General features: G+C 44.0%; 1 protein-coding gene across 8 annotated transcripts in view; it reads right to left on the bottom strand.

Annotated features, from left to right (window-relative positions):
* Window positions 1–11,676: 11,676 nt before the first annotated feature.
* Window positions 11,677–17,625, bottom strand: part of GAPVD1 (GTPase activating protein and VPS9 domains 1) — a 105,671-nt gene continuing 99,722 nt past the window's right edge. For all 8 annotated transcript variants that reach the window (XM_088471115.1, XM_088471108.1, XM_088471112.1 and 5 more), the window contains one exon: window positions 11,677–17,120. In XM_088471115.1, coding sequence (XP_088327241.1) covers window positions 16,980–17,120 — 141 coding nt within the window. In that variant the 3' untranslated portion in view covers window positions 11,677–16,979. The remainder of the gene's footprint in view (window positions 17,121–17,625) is intronic.

Below are 17,625 nucleotides of genomic sequence, written 5' to 3'. Positions count from 1 at the left end.
TCACTAGTGATGTCAGTGGAGAGCTTCCGGCTCTGACAGAGCCAGAAGCTCTCTGGGGCTTACGACAAGTGAGACCCTACCCTAGGGTCTCGTCGTAAGCCCCGATGGTCTCTGACCATCGCGACCATCACCCTAGCGGTCGTTAGAGCTGTGGGTATAAACCAACAGCCTAACGACCGAAACAGGCGGGCGGTCAGGATGCAAGCGGCCGCCCAGTTTCTGAGCGACCGCTTGCATCCTCTGACCGCCTCTGAATGAGGCACTCAGTCTCAGCCAATTATCCGGTTTCAACATCACCTATAAAGAAATGTTGAAATAAACACACACACACATACCGTACACAGTATAAGTTTAATACATACATACATATTGAAGGTGTGCATCATTTACCGTATATACTCGAGTATAAGTCGACCCGAATATAAGCCGAGGTACCTAATTTTACCACAAAAAACTGGGAAAGCTTATTGACTCGAGTATAAGCCTAGGGTGGGAAATGCAGCAGCTACTGGTAGTAATCCTCCCTCTGGTAGTGCCCCCAGTAGTAATATCCCCCCCTGGTAGTGCCCCCAGTAGTAATATCCCCCCCTGGTAGTGCCCCCAGTAGTAATATCCCCCCCTGGTAGTGCCCCCAGTAGTAATATCCCCCCCTGGTAGTGCCCCCAGTAGTAATACCCCCCCTGGTAGTGCCCCCAGTAGCAATATCCCCCCCTGGTAGTGCCCCCAGTAGCAATATCCCCCCCTGGTAGTGCCCCCAGTAGCAATATCCCCCCCTGGTAGTGCCCCCAGTAGCAACATCCCCCCTGGTAGTGCCCCCAGTATTCCCCCCCTCCCTGGTAGTGCCCCCAGTAGCAAAGTCCCCCCCCTGGTAGTTCCCCCATTATTAATCCCCCCCCTCTGGTAGTGCCCCCAGTAGCGATATCCCCCCTGGTAGTACCCCCCGGTAGTAGCCCCCCCAGTAGAAAAATGTAAAAAAAAAAAAAACCACTTACCTGTAACCCTGCTCCTGGTCCCGACGCTGCTACAGGCTCCTCCGCCGCTTTGCATAATGGGAGAGACGTCGTCATGACGACGTCTCTCCCATTACCCACTGCGGGAGCCGGAAGATGGCTCCCGCAGTGGGAGCAGCAGTAGCGTCTCAGCGGCTGCTGATTACACCAAACACATAGCTGCCGGCTCCGGCGGCTGTGTGTTTAGCAGTGTGTAGTGCTGACCGAACTCCGTCCGGTCAGCGCTACACACGCGGTGCAGCTGTGTCACAGTGACAGTCTGCACCGCGGCCAGCATGGTACGCTACTCAGCAGCGTACCATGCGGGCATGACTCGAGTATAAGCCGAGGGGGGCTTTTTCAGCACAAAAAATGTGCTGAAAAACTCGGCTTACACTCGAGTATATACTGTAATTCACAGAACATGCCTACAACTGTGAAGTTGTGCTTTTTTTATATTGTGAATCAAACAACATTTATGACAACATAACAGAAAACTTCAGCGTGCATAACTATTCACCCCCCTAAAGTCATTACTTTGTCGAGCCGCCTTTTGCTGCAATCACAACTGCAAGTCGCTTTGGATAAGCTTGCCACATCTTGCCCCTGGAATTTTTGCCCATTCCTCAAGGCAAAACTGCTCCAGCTCCTTCATGTTGGATGGTTTCCGCTTGTGAACAGCAATCTTCAAGTCTGACCAGAGATTCTCAATTGGATTGAGATCTGGGCTTTGACTAGGCCATTCCAACACATTTAAATGTTTCCCCTTAAACCACTCGTGTTGCTTTAGCAGTATGCTTCGGGTTATTGTCCTGCTGGAAGGTTAACCACCGTCCCAGTCTCAAATCACAGGCAGACTGAAACAGGTTTTGATCAAGAATATCCCTATATTTAGCGCCATCCATCTTTCCCAGGACTCAAATCAGTTTTCCAGTCCCTGCTGCTGAAAAACATCCCCATAGCATGATGCTGCCACCACCATGTGTCATTGTGGGGATGGTGTTCTTGGGGTGATGGGATGTGTTGGGTTTGCGCCAGACATAGCGTTTTCCTTGGTGGCCGAAAAGTTAAAGTTTAGTCTCATCTGACCAGAGCACCTTCCTCCGTACATTTGGGGTCGGCCACATGCCTTTTGGCAAACTCAAATCGTGTCTTATTTTTATCATTAAGTAATGGCTTTTTTCTGGCCACTTTTCCACAAAGCCCAGCTCTATGGAGTGTACGGCTTATTGTGGTCACATGCACAGATACACCAGTCTCTGCTGTGGAACTCTGCAGCTCCTCAGGGTTACTTTTGTTCTCTGTGCTGCCTCTTTGATTAATGCCCTCCTTCCACAGTCGGTGAGTTTTAGTGGGCGGCCCTCTCATGGCAGGTTTGTTGTGGTACCATGTTCTTTCCATTTGATGATGATGATGGATTCGATGGTGCTCCAGGGGATCTTAAAAGATTTGTATTTTTTTTTTTTTATAACCCAACCCAGAATTGTACTTCTCAACAACTTTGTCCCTGACTTGTTTGGAGAGCTCCTTGGTCTTCATGGTGTGATGCCTCTTGCTTAGTGGTATTGCAGCCTCTAGGGCCTTTCAGAAAATCAGGATTTTGGTTACTTACTGATAAATCCCTTTCTCCGATTCCACAAGGGACACTGGAGTCTCAGTACAGTGGGGTATAGAAGTGGGTTAACTGGGAGCTGGCACTTTAATAAATCTGTATGGTAGCTAGCTCCTCCCCCTCTATACCCCCCACAAGTCAGTCTAAAAAAACTGTACCCGAGGAGAGCTGGAACATAGGAGAAGGAGAAGAGAAACTACAGCATACATAAACAAACCAGAAAGGTTTTATGAAAGAAAACACAACTTTTCAAGCAGACTATGGAGACAGACAACTGTCTGAACATGTAAAATAGCAAACTTATGCAGGTGTAAAAGCATCAGGCGGGCGTCCAGTGTCCCCTGTGGAATCCTGATTTCTCCTTCATCCACTAGGGGGACACTGGAGTCTCAGTAAAGTGGGGACATCCCAGAGCTCACATCGTGGACGGGAGAGCGCTGAGAACCCTGAAAAACAGCACGGCCATACTGCGAAGCAGAGGCCGCAAAGGTGTCAATACCGTAAAACTTAACAAAAGTATGCCTGCCTGCCCAGGTGGCCGCTCGACAAAGATTAGTCAAAGAAACTCCACGGGCAGCCACCCATGAAGGTCCACCAAGCGCGTTGAATGCGCCGTAATAGAAACCGGCGGCTGTTTAGAAGTGGCCAGATAAGCCTGTCTAATTGTCAGACGAATCCAACGAGAGAGAGTCTGTTTCGAAGCCGGCCAACCTGGCCTTGCCATATCAAAACAGACAAAAAGCACATCCGACTTCCGGATAGATGCTGTCCTCTCCACATAAATCCGAAGAGCTCTAACAACGTCTAAGGATTTGAGCCCTGAGAATCCTCCTTTAACACCGGAACTGCAATTGGCTGGTTTATGTGAAACGCAGACACCACCTTAGGAAGAAAAGACATCTGCATACGAAGCTCAGCTCTATCCTCATGGAACACGAGGTAAGGAGGGCGACAGGATAGAGCCCCAAGCTCAGACACACGCCTAGCTGAGGCGAGCACCTAAAGAAGAAGAACCACCTCCCAATTTAAAAACTTAATCTCCACTGTCTGTAGCGGTTCAAACAAAGCAGACAGGAGAATCAAAAGGACCAAGTCTAGGTCCCATGGGGCCATAGGAGGCACAAATTGAGCTTGTATTCTGATTACTCCCTGTAGGAAAGTCTGGACATCCGGCAATAAGGCTAGTTTCCTCTGAAAGAAAATGGACGGTGACGACACCTGAACCTTCAAAGATCCTAGATGAAGGCCTGCTGATAAACCGGCTTGCAGAAAAAGAAGAAGACGGGATACCTTGAAATCAGACGGGGTGAACTGCGGCATTCACACCAAGATACGTATGCTTTCCAGATACGATAATAATGTTTTGATGTGACTTCCTTCCAAGCCCTAATCATGGTAGGAATCACACTGGAAGGAATACCCTTCTTTCTTAGGATGGCCCTTTCAACAGCCACTCCGTCAAACAAAGCCGCTTTAAGTCCTGATAGATAAACGGACCCTGTAGGAGTAGATAGTCTTGCAGAGGTAGAGGCCACGGATCGTCTATCAACAGATTCCGTAGACCTGAGTACCACGCTCGTCTGGGCCAATCTGGAGCCACCAGCAACACCTTGGCCCTTTCTCTTTTTATTCGTAGAAGCAGATGAGGAAGAAGCGGAATTGGATGAAACAGGTACACGTAGTGAAACTGCCAAGGCCTTGTCAGCGCGTCCACAACTACTGCTTGAGGATCCCTTGTAATTGATGGTTCAACCTCTATGCCATGAGATCCACTTGAGGTTGACCCCAACGCTGAATCAGTTGTTGAAAGACATGAGGATTGAGCGCCTATTCCCCCGGATGAATGTCCTGTTGACTGAGGTAGTCGGCCTCCCAATTTTCTACCCCTGTGATGAAGATTGCTTATATTGCCGCTGCAAATTTCTTCCCTCTCGAGGCCGGCAATGACCAACTGCAGGAACTCCATTTTGAACCTGAAAGCACGCAGATAAGCATTGAGATCCTTCAAGTTCAGAATGGGTCTCACCAACCCATCTGGTTTTGGAACCACAAACAAGCTGGAGTAAAAGCCCTGACCCCGGTGATGGTTCGGAACATTTACTACCACTTGAGACAACAGAAGCCTGTCTGTTACCCTCTGAATCACAAACCATTTTTCTGCTGACAGTGGTAACCCAGTTGTGAAAAAGCGAGGTCGGATTTTGAAATCCAACTTCAACCTCTGGGTAATGATGTCCCGAACCCAGGCGTCCTGGCAGGACCAAATTCATTCTTCTTTGAAGTTCTGCAGTCGACCTCCCACCTTGGAATCCCCCAAGTGAGAAGGTAGAGCGTCATGCAGAAGGTTTAACCGCAGGTTTGTCCTGTTGGGACGAGGATGCAGTGACTCTTCTTTGGCCTCTGGAACCCCTGCAGATAGCAGGAGCTCCTCTGGAAGGGCCTCTAAATCTCCCTGGAACACGAAAGAACTGAAAGGACGGTCCTGCCACTGGTTTCCTAGGAGGCGGAGCCGCTGAAGGCAGATACGTGGACTTACCACCTGTGGCCTGTGAAATCCACTTATCTAATTCGGAACCAAACAGGATATCTCCTGTGTAAGGGAGAGCCTCCACTGCTCTCTTAGACTTGGCATCAGCCTGCCACTGTCGTAGCCAGAGTTCTTCAGGCTGAGATAGCCAAGGCCGAGGATCTAGCGGAAAGGTTACATATGTCCTTTGCAGCTTCCCCTAGGAAAGTGGCTGATTCTGCAATCTGATCTGCCAACTGAATCAGCTCGTCTACTTGTACCCTTGTTTTAAGGCCCTCTGAAAGCTGTGTAGCCCATGCTTCTACAGCCTTGTTGACCCAGCAGCTGACTAGTGCGGGACGAAGTGACACACCTGCCACTGTATAAACAGATTTTAAGGTGTTTTCTAACTTCCTGTCGGAAGATTCTTTTAGGGAGACTGCTCCTGGTACAGGGACTACCGTCTTTTTAGACAGACGGGATACTGAAGGGTCCACCGCAGGAGGAGTTTCACATAATTTTCTGCTTTCTGCAGGAAATGGGTAATAATATAAAAGTTTTCATGATATTTGAAACTTATCTTGGTGTTTCCACACTGAGGTTAGGATCTCATCCAGTTCCTCAGACGCTGGAAAAGTGGTGGCCTGTCTTTGTCTTTTGTTAAAGATAGACTGTCTATCCGCCACTGGATCTACATCTTCAGCATGTAAATACCTGGCGTACTGCCGCAATCAGTGCCTCTACGCCCTGAGATACAGATTCCGACACCTGAGGAATTTGTTCTTCTGGTTCCTGGACCTCACCTTCCTCTGCCTCCTGTATCTCCTCTTCCTCAGATTCATCCCAACTAAGGGGATTAGGAATCAGTCTTTGTAGGGACCTTAGATGACGAGGCTGCAGGGGGTACCTGGCTCGACATAACCTTTGTGAGTCCCTCTACAGATCTGGCTAATGAACGAGCCCAGTCTGATTCTGAGATGGCAGAAGTCTGAGTTCTAGCCACCTATCTGTCTCTGCAAGAAGCTCCCAGCTCTGCAGACAGATGGGATCCTATATACCCTACCCAAATTGCACAAAAATGCAGTTAAACCCCCTGGCAGACCAATTATCTCTGCCAGGGATTCGCTATATTATGTTGTGTCGCAATTTTTAGATTTTATACTACAACCAGTGGTACGGTCCCAAGCTTCCATACTCAGGGACACCACTACTTTCATTTTGAAACTCCAACAACTTTCTCCTCTGACTTCCAAACATTTGATGTGCACTATCGATGTGATAAGCCTGTACACCTCTATACCCCATTCAAGAGGTGTGGAGGCTATCAGACGGATACTCACCAATAATGCATCATATGCCGGTCCAGACATCAACTTTTTCCTTACACTTTTGGAATTAACTTTATCCAGGAATTATTTTCTGTTTGACAATAAATTTTTTATACAGAAATCACGTTGTGCGATGGGTTCCTGTGTGGCACCCAGTTTCGCCAATTTATTCATGTGTGAGGTAGAACAAGATCTATTCTTTAATTCATCCACCACTCGTGGAAAAATTACAACGCATTTACGGTATACGATATTTTTGTACTGTGGTCTGGCTCGAAGGAGGACTTTATCAACATGATGCAAGTAATTAATTCTTCAGATCCATCGATTAAATTTACATTTGAATGTGATTTTAAAGCTGTACATTTCTTAGATGTGGCTGTGAGTATCAATTAGAGTTTGGACATCATCTCCTCAATCTACTTTAAAAACACTGATAGAAATACTTTTCTACAAGCGGACAGCTTTCATACCCCAGCCCTCAAGAAAGGCTTACCATACTCTCAGTTTTTGAGAATTGTACGAATATGTAGCGATCCTGTAGATGCTCACCTACAGATCGATAATATGATTATGAAGTTCCTTGGCAGAGGCTATAATCCCATAACACTTAAGGAAGCTAAAGAAAAAGCCTTACGAATATTAAGAGTGGCAGCCCTCAATTCTATCAAACCTGCAGTAAAAGATCAAAAGCTCTTGTGGATACAAGAGTACTCATATTCTTCACGTGAAGTCATGCAGACGGCCAGACAGCTGTGGCCGATCTTGTCCGGGGACCAGGCTCTAAGAATGCTGAAGGATTCCAAGACTACTCCTGCTTACAAGAGGGGCAGTAATATTAAGGATTTAGTTGTGCACAATGATGTGTCACAGCATAAACAACAAGCTCCCACACATTTCCTTACTAAGAAGGCAGGAAATTATAAATGTACAGGTTGCGTTACCTGCAGCCATCTGGAGACTGGTGACACTTTTGTACACCCTCGATCCGGTAGAAAAATGTATATAAAATACCCCCTGACTTGTACCAGCCCGTTCGTTATTTACTATATTAGGTGCCCTTGTGGTTTCCTTTATATAGGGAAGACTACTCGTCAGCTGAAAGAGCGCATGGCACTTCACCGCTCCAGTATAAGGGCAGCTCTTGGCGGTAAACCGATGGATCAGCCGGTGGCCAAACATTTTCGGGACTTTAAACATGGCCTGGCCACACTGCGCTGTAAAATGATCGACTGGATTCCGCCCAATATAAAGGGTGGTGACAGGGGACGTATTCTTTTACAGCATGAATCTAGGTGGATTCATGATCTGCAAACCCTTCAACCGACGGGGCTTAATGAAATTAACTCGTTCTCTTGTTTCCTTTGATTTACGCTTATAGCTTTTTTTATCTATGTTCTGTATCTATACTTCATCACATGCTTGTGCCAGTATGCGCTGGTGGTTCATTGTGTCAGATGTATCTAGTCTGTCTTTTTATTCAGTTATGCTGTTCCTATGGTGATGGTAAACACTTTCAGTGTACCCACCCCCCGGGGATGACGATGACGCCGGCGCATTGACGCTTTCTATGACGTCATCAGACCCCCATTGGGAAGGAGACGCGTGGTGAAGGAGCACTGGGTGGAATCTATTTAAGGTATGTTCTGTGGTTATTTTGTTTATGTATATATGTATATATATATATATATATATATATATATATTTCTCATTTCACTTCACCAAAATACACTATTTTGTGCAGATCCATCACATAAAATTCAGATAAAAAAAATAAATAAATTACAGGTTGTAATGTAACAAAAAAAGGTAAAAAGCCAAGGGAGGGTGAAAAGACATAAGCTAGATAATAATGTAGTACATACAGTCTCTTCGAGTACTTGACTCTAATGCTACCAGGAAGTCGTACTCTTGCTTAAGATATTGCAAGACCGCCATTGCAACCTCATCATGGATAACATTGTCTATATACTTGTTCATATTCTTACATAAACTAAGCTTTGTTGCATATAATTCATGCCTCAAGTTAATTCTTCTCATTAACCCTTTATCTTCATAAGCCATTTCCAAACTTACCCACATATCATGCGCAATTGCTTAACTGTGGTATAGTGAATATACGTTTGTTACACACCAAGGGTATCAGAATTTTTTGGCAGCCATTGTGCAGTGACAACCACTGTAAGTGGGATCTGAACCCAGGCTGTCTGTAACTGGAATGATGTTTAAGCGATGTCTGGAGCACTGCCTGCGCCCATAACCTGTTAGCAGAGTATTTCACAGGGTATTAGCTTGAGTCTCCTGGACCGTGGCCCTGATTCAGAGCTGGACACTCTGACAGAGTACTCGCTCTGAATCAGGGCCGGGCTTTGTTTTTTTCAGAACGGCCTCGTGGCCACTCGCATAGCTGTGGGTGACCACCCACAGCTATAGTGAGCGGCCATGATGATGGTCGCGATGGGGATTGCGATGAGACCCTTGTGGTAGGGTCTCATTGCCGCAAGCCCCAGAGTGCTTTCGGCTCTAACAGCATTTCTATTATGCAATATTTATGGTGAACACTCGTGTGATGGTGAAAAGATATCTTGATGTGATTACTATTCACTTACGTTATGTAAGCACAAATGTGAGCGTTCCAGCAATTTTGTTTTGGTGATACATTTGGGGAATGAGGTGTGAATAGACAACTTACCTATTCGTTCTGTGTTGGACTGACACTATTCACTCTTTTCACCACGAGGTGTATTGTGAAAATGTGTTCTTCCTAACAATTTTTTTTATTATTATTTCTATGTTATATATTTCTACATTGACATTTAGGTGATCCTGTGGAGTGGAGTCATGTTCACTGGAGGAAACGGGTGAACACATTCAGACAGACCCATATTTGTGGAACAGGTTTGGAGCAAGAACTATATTACCGCATTTATTTTCATATGTTGTATTAAGCAGGCTCTGTGACCTGTACTATGGTTATTTTTTGCAGCGTTTCTAGTAGCGCTAGGGTGTAGATTTTTGTTCTATTATCTATTACCAAGTCTAATGTCTATTTAACCAGGTAGCATAGAGACACAGAGATATATGTTAATGTTTACAATTGTAAAGCGCAATGCTCCCCTTCCCCTTCAGAACCCAATTAAAGGTTCTCACACTCGCTTACAAAGCCCTCACACACTCCTCTCCCATTTACATCTCTGACCTCATCTCCCTTCACTCCTGTCCGCCCTCTTCGTTCAACAAATGTACACCGCCTCTCATGCCAACTACTTCCTCCCACTCCCGCCTCCAAGATTTTGCCCGTGCTGCTCCCCACCTCTGGAACTCTTTCCCTCTCCCCATTAGACTTTCCACCGCTCTACAATCCTTGAAACGGGCTCTCAAGACCCACTACTTCATCAATGCTTTCCAGCTCTCATCGTAACTTGCTACTACATATGCTCCCTCCTCCCTATCTTCCCCATCTGTATCATGCCCGTCTGTCTGCCCCTCACCTTGAGAATGTATGCTCTTGGGAGCAGGGCCCTCTACCCTCTTGTGCTTCTCCTTACTTTATGTTCATCTGCTTCTTACTCACCACTATGACACCTAACACTTGGTGCCTATGCTTTGTTGCTTAATTGGGTGTTATGGCTACTAATGTATGAATGTATATTATCCATGTCCTTGTCCTTCATTGTATTGTATTTTACTGCAAGTCACTTATTGGTTATGTACCTTGTAAGGCGCTGCGGAACACTTGTGGCGCCATATAAATAAACAATAATATGCTGCGCAATACAAGTAGCTGTTAATAAATAAATGTTAATAAAATATATCAGGCATATTCACTATATGGTGCAGCTTAGAGCGCAAGGATATTGCTGGGTTTTGCAGTACGCCAGGTAGAAAGATGACACTCACCCTAGTGTTTAGTGGTGCTATAACCCCTTATGTAAGCAATGGTGGTACATAGTACTTGCAGTGCCTCTGGGGCCACCGGGAATCGGAGAACTTCAAGCTGGGCTGGCTTAGATGTGCGTGGGGATGCAGCGTAACCATTTTAAGTGCTTGTGGGCTGCGACTTTGGGAAACTGTGAGGGATCTTGCAGAAGAAAAGCGATGCTGCGCTTGTGCCTATGATCTATCTTCCAGGCAGTACGCAAACTATTGGAGTTACATACTACTCTGAATCAGGCCCGTAATGTATATGATGAGAACAGAGCTTCTGTGATTCTTATTTAAAAAATGTCACACACCACATATACATACATATATACACACAAGTACACATCTAATGTGTTAATTATCTGTGGCAATCATCAATATGAATATAGCAGATATGGCACCTGATACAGAGGTGTATGCCCTTCCCATATATTTATGCCTAGTGGAAGATTTCGGGCCCCGGTCCGAGGAGGTGTGGCCAAATCCATGAGGCTTGGCCACGTCCCAAACCCCCAACAAAACCTTTATAAACAATTTTGTGCTACTCCAAGGGAGGGGACATCAGTGTGACGCCCCCGCCAACCACATCTATATATTAGCACAGCCGCACATTGGGCAGTGAGCAGAGACTGCTACGGATTCAGCCAGCGATTGTGGATAAAGCATTGGGGGTGGTTGCTGAACCGGGCCCGTGCCAGGCCCCTCCAACCAGCCTGGGCAAGTAGTACCCACTACCTCCCCCTCGGCACCTAGCCAACGTCTCTGCTTTACAAAGACCTTCTTTGCTGCATGGTTAAATATACCACATAAGCCAATTCTAAAAGGTACCCACACACATACTGACTTTTCATCCAATTAGGCCATTTTTCGACGAATCGTGATGACAGAGCATGTAAAAAATGGCCAAATCGTGAGTTTCTACTCTTGATCACGATGCCGATGCGCGTCCCCGCTCGTCGTACCTCGCATCTTCAGATCTGCCGTGCTGTAGGGCAGATTAGCCAATCTGGGACACAATGCACTGGCTGCAAGATAGATCTTAAGTCAGATTAGACATTTTTAACTCCAAATCGTGACCACGACTGCCTGGAGAGAGTTCAGGGAGAGTTTAGAGGAAATCGTGTACATCGGCTGATTGGGAGCAAGTCGGTATGTGTGTGGGCACCTTAACTCTGAGGTCATGAAAAGATGACACAAGAGGGAGAGAGGCCATAGTTCTGAAAACTCTCCATATGGCTGTTCTTCTTGTCCTAAATTTGGACACTTCATCCATGTATGCTGGTCTGGAAGAAGTAAAGGAAAAGAGCGCTTGCAGTATAAATTAAACTTGTTTGAGTTTATTGAAGGGAAATAAGGAATTATTCCCACCTTTTGTGTCAATTGTTTCTCCAGTTCCATCAGAAAACAGTTTTAAACACATTTCTGAAAAAAGAGTCATCTTTGACAATCATTGTTGCAGATGCAATGGCTATTAACTAAGGTAAATCTGCGAGAAAGGCACAAAACTATTCTGCAATAAAGTTAATATTTCCACTCTATAAAACAGAAGTGTTTATCATAGGAAGGGGTCCACCTTGTTAACTGGAAGGTATCGCACCTGCACATGAGCAATATCTGCAGGGAAATTGTGTCAGCGCCATTATTCTGGTGATTTCTTCAGAAATACAGCACTGCCGCCATATGTCTATATAAAGCACCAGGATAATGGCACCAGCGGCCACAAGGCAAGTATATTCCATGGGTGCAGTGTGCGCAGACTTGGTGTACATGATGTGAGGTGAGTACGTGACAGTGTAAATGGTCTGAGAACAGGTAGGTGGGGGGGTGTAAATCATGTGAGACAAATACATTGTGGAAATGTGAGATAGTTAGGTGGGGTGTAACTGATGTGAGATGGGTACGTGGAGATGTATTGACTATTGAGAGGGGTTTTTAAACTTGCAGATAAGAGTTAAAGGTGTTTATTTTAACTGTTCACAAACTTGTATAAAAACACTGAAAAATTACTATACATATTTTTTTTCTGTATCCCAAAATGTCTCCAAGGACTTTAATTTGCCATTAATAAAAAAAGTGCCCAAATCAGCTATTTGACACTTTTTAAGAACTTCCATCACTTTACTTATGGCCACTAACAGCCTTATTCAGTATGGTGCTGCTATCGCAGTTGTCACTTTTTTTGCGGCCAAGCATGGTGTCCCCACTTTTTCATGCACTTCCCCCAAGTCACATTTTGTAGAAATTAAGAGTTATGGTATAACTTACCCGTGTTAACTCTATCCATAGGGCCCACAGGGATCACCATGGGGTATACACCAAACAGTTAAAGCTTTAGCACCCAGAATACACCGGCTTTCCTCCGTATATACCCTGCTCCCAGACAGCCAGTTTTGTAAGCAAGCTCAAAGCAGGAGAAGGAGGAACAAGAAAAACTCACAAAAAGGTGAGGAAATCAGTAACCGAGAGAAAAATATCCATTGAAACCAGGTGCATCAGGGTGGGCGCCCTGTGGACCCTATGGACTTCAAAGAAATAGAGTTAACAAGGGTAAGTTATACCATAACTCTTAATTTCTTCTTCAGAGTCCAGAGGGATCAACATGGGGACGTCCTAAAGCAGAAAAACCCGGGATACCACTTGTGGAAAGTAACTATCTGGGTACTGAGGACAACTCTATCCTGGATAGTAAAAAAAATAAATAAAATAATTTAATATACTCACCAGGTGGGAACGGGTAAAAGGACGCTAATCTTTAAGGAATCAGGAACCATTTGTTAGGATTATTCCATGCTTCCCCAATAAGCTCAGTGAGCTGTTCTGATTGAGGGAACTCAGCCTTAACCACCTTTTGTCTTTTAAACACCGAGGTTTTCGGGTTAGGAGCGGGTTCCTCATCCTCTATATTCAAGATTTATTTAACCGCCCTCACTAGGAAAGGAACATCCACTGTCACATGACGGTCTTCCTCACCCAATAGGGACCCTGGAGGAGAACCCTGTCCAGCATCTGCCTCCTCAGAAGATGTGTCATAATTTGAAAGCTGGGTACTGTTTAAATAATACAGGCCACCTATGTGCTTTGGTGGCTAATGGTCTGTCGCCTGTAACAAACCTTGCTGAAAGGCGGCAGACGTATAAGCTATATTCTGAGCTGGGTGGGCATAAGCATCCATCCAGGAAGGATGTATGGGGGTGGTATAAACATAGCGGGCTGAAACTGCTGTGGGTGTACTCCACAGTGGAAGGAAACGTGGGAGCTGATAAGCGATCCAGTAACATCCCCATAAACTGTGCTTTGGAGGACACCCAAGGTGGCCTGCACCAGTACTGGTAAGGTAGACTGGTGAGGAGGTTCACGACAAATCACACACTGACCATCCTGCACAAAATCCTGAGAGGACAAGGCTGCTGAACAGGTTTTCCATGCAACTAGCACAAGAACTGCAGCCTACTGTTTACCCTACGCAAGCGGGGAATCACCTTACCTGACATCCCCATTATCCATCTGCAGCCCTGGTTTTTCCTAGTGGAGCGGCTAGCTAAGCCATGCTGGTGCCCGCCATCATCACCAGACCGCACACTGTTGTGGCATTTGCGGGGGTAGTAGAAGAAGGTGCACAGGTGTCTATTAGGACTCACAGCGCAACTTACTCAGAAACAAAGTAAAAACTTTAAAACATGAAATAAAAGCTTGAGGCTGTCTAACAGTCCCACTGTACTCAAAGGTGCGACTGCTTCTGCCAGCAACAAACGAAAAAAAAACTGGCTGCCTGAGGCTGGATATATGTGGAGCAGGGCCGATGCATCCTAGGAGCTAAAGCTTTAACTGTTGGTGCATGGCAACCAACTATACCCCATGGTGATTCCTGTGGACCCTGGAAAAAGGTTGCACATCCTCGCTGCAACTACTAAATTAATCTTGCACTTTTCAGGTGTGTGCATTGTCTGCAAGTTTTATGAAACAAACTCGCATCTAATAGGATTGAGCACATAAAATGTATGTTTCATTTCTCACAAGTTTAAAAAAATAAAATCAGACACATATTAACTGAAAGACACCATGAATCCCTGTCAGTTTTTATTCCATATGAATAATTAAAAAGATATATATATTTTACAGCAAAGCACATCTATGAAATAAATTTCATGTCAGTATTTAGTCACCATCAAACTACTGAAAAGTTGCTCTCTGAGAATGGCTTACTTGCAGAGGATTCTGGTAGGAAATACTAGCTCCACGGGCACTATTCTGTCACGCTAATGTGTTCCTAAGATAAACACACCAAATGACTGAAATATATTCCACCTCTTTTGAAAAAAACAAAAATCTGAAGTTATAAATTCCTGCTAGTTTACTGAATTTTGGTGAAACCAATTTAACTGCTCTCACACCTCCACACACACCAGAGCCAGTCACTGGAATGGCTGAGCCAAACTGATGAGAATACAACTTATGAACTCGCTAAGAACATCAGTGAAAAACTAAGCTGACCAAAGTACAAGTTACTGGTGACATCACTGAGGGAGAAATACCTCAGTGATATTACCACTTCCTGGGGAACACATAAGCTGCATTTTCCTGAACATTGGTTCACCACACAAAATGGCTGCCTCTACTCTGTGAAACATTAAACGAGGTCTGATATTGTTTGGCATGTGGGCCTGCTGAATCATCCAGTGTCGAATTTGGTGGGCTTCAGTCTTGTGTTCAGCAATATGGCAGCAATCTTGTTCATGAACAGTGCTATTAAGTTATTAATAAATTAGATTCCAGTTTCTACATTTAAATTCTCTTGAGGAAAAAAAAAAAAAAGCATGAATATAATAGACCTTGAATATATAAATATTTTTCTGCCACACTGTGACACTGCAGTGTTCCATAATTCCAACTGTTAGTGTGATTTCGCGCTAACTACTAACTCTGAACCCATTAAGCCAACAAGCCAAAGTGGGCACTTTATTATACACTCTGCAGCCTGTAGAGCAGAAACACACAAGAATAAAAATTGTGTGTGTGTCAAAGCTAAGAAATAATGCATGCAGTTCCTAGTAATTACAGCAGAAAATAAATGTCTTAGGGATGAGAGAATTGTCTGCTGTGAATAAAGTTATTTTGCCCAAAAGTGTTCATTGTTCGGAATAAAAGCCACTGTGTGTTATTAGAGCCAATTGTTTACTTTACACTGCATCTGTGTAATGAAGTAGCCCATTTTTGGTAGTAATGATATTTGTGGCAATCTGTAGGATTATTCTTTTGCCCCAAATGCTGTAAATTAACTCCAGTGGCCATGGGGAAATGTGGTCGTTGTATGTTGTCACTGGAGAGATATTAAATGTTTTAAAGGGAAAAAGACCGCTCTAATAACCTGCTGCAGAATTGAAACCATTATGCAGAGTATGACAACTTACTAAAACAACTCTTCATACTTGAAATATCCTGCCTGAAATCAGCTGCTTAAAACCGGGAGTGCGATAAATTTATAGTGTGACCACAGCTAGAGTGCCACGTGAATCCTTTCGATAAAAACTGCATCATTTAACGTACTGTACATATTATACACAAGTTGCAAGATGTCATATTCAATCAATTTATATTTTGGATCAAGTGGTCCTCTAGACGTTAACAAAATGGACATCTTATGACTTTCAGCACAAAAGTCCTTAAAAAGGGATCGCTGTACTTCTTGGACAGCAAGCAGGTCATCTGCTATCGCTTACTTACGATGGAGATCGCCACTCTGTGGGCAGCAGCCATATTTACTAATTATTATTATTAGTTCTGAATAAACGGATAGGCTAAATATTGGATCAAACCACAAGACGGCGTGATCCACCTTGTGTAGGTGACAGATACATGAAGTATTGCTGGGATGAAGAGAGATTTTCTAATTAGGAAAAACACCTTTATAGTTCTGAAATTATGGAGATCAGTGTTTGATTTACCAATAAACCTCACACCCTCTTTATATAACTTTTGGCAAAATATGAAAAATTAGTACACCGCTTCCCTTTTTAAAAAATGAGCAGAACAGCATCATTTAGTGAGCACCGGGGCACTTCACTACCCGCTAGGCAGCAAAGTGTTATTACTACTCTAAGTTATTGCCGCTAACCTCTAGAGATAATGTTATTAGACTACAGAGAAAAAACTGTGATAAGTGTTAACTTACTACATTTTTTTTAATTTAATCTAAAAATACTTGAAAATGTGGTCCCTTTTCTTGCTTTGCTAAACTTGGATAGACAAAATGAAACAAAAAAACAATACAAGCCTGCAAAATAAAAATGTAATTATCCGTTTAGTAGAGTTCATTTAAAATTATGCAGCATTAGAAGGGGGAAGGAGTGTTTAAAAAAAAAAAAAAAAAAATGAATATAAGCGCATATTTAATACATTTTTTTTTTATCCCCAAACAGGGAACATCTGTTAACACCTTTAGCTCATCCTAAGCAAAGGAGGTCTGCAACACAGTGCTCCACAATGCACTTCAGGCCTCTTATGTAACAGAAAGGTTAAACAACCATTTCCTCTCTGTACAGTTATGATACAAGGAGAAGGTCTCTGCTGCCCTCTGCTGGCAGGCAGCCGTCACTTCCTGTTTAATCCCACCATGGTGACATTTACTTGCGCTCGTCAATGGTTTTAATAAACTCCACTGCTGCGGTAAACTGCATCCACCAGTAAGACTCCTCTCCAGTTAGTCGGTTTGAGTAGAAATTATTGATGTATTGCACAGTAGACAGGAGGAAGGGTGGGTTGGCCTGGAAAAAAGTGAAATATAGATTGCATTTTAAAGGAGACGACGTGCGGAAGAAAAAATAAAATATAAAATAAGGAGACAAGTCTTGCAGAGTAGTTAAAAATCACTGCCAGATAATAAAGAAAATCACTTATGTTATGTAATGCAAGGCTACAATTCCACCACCATAGGTGCTCTTGTTTGTAGGTGGGGAGAAAAATGAATCTGCATTTTAGAAAAGCAGAATGACATATGCAGAGAGGAGCGGTACCATAACGTCTGCAATATCCAATTTACAAGTGTAAAATAAAAAAAAGTGGCCTATTTGAAGCAAAAAGAAAAACACAATCTAGCGCTGGATACAATCAAAATTAGATTAGATAAGTCCCACAGCTGTTTTAAAATCCACAATGAGACTGCTGCTTCAGTATCGAGATAGGTAGGGTAAAACCTATCAGGTAAGCAACACAAACAAATATAATAGAACAATGAAGCGCTGTCTCAATATTTTAGCAATAAATCAGAGA

Source organism: Taudactylus pleione, unplaced genomic scaffold (assembly GCF_031769625.1).
Source record: "Taudactylus pleione unplaced genomic scaffold, aTauple2 ptg000110l, whole genome shotgun sequence".
NCBI lineage: Eukaryota > Metazoa > Chordata > Amphibia > Anura > Myobatrachidae > Taudactylus > Taudactylus pleione.
This window is presented reverse-complemented; position numbering and strand designations above follow the sequence as displayed.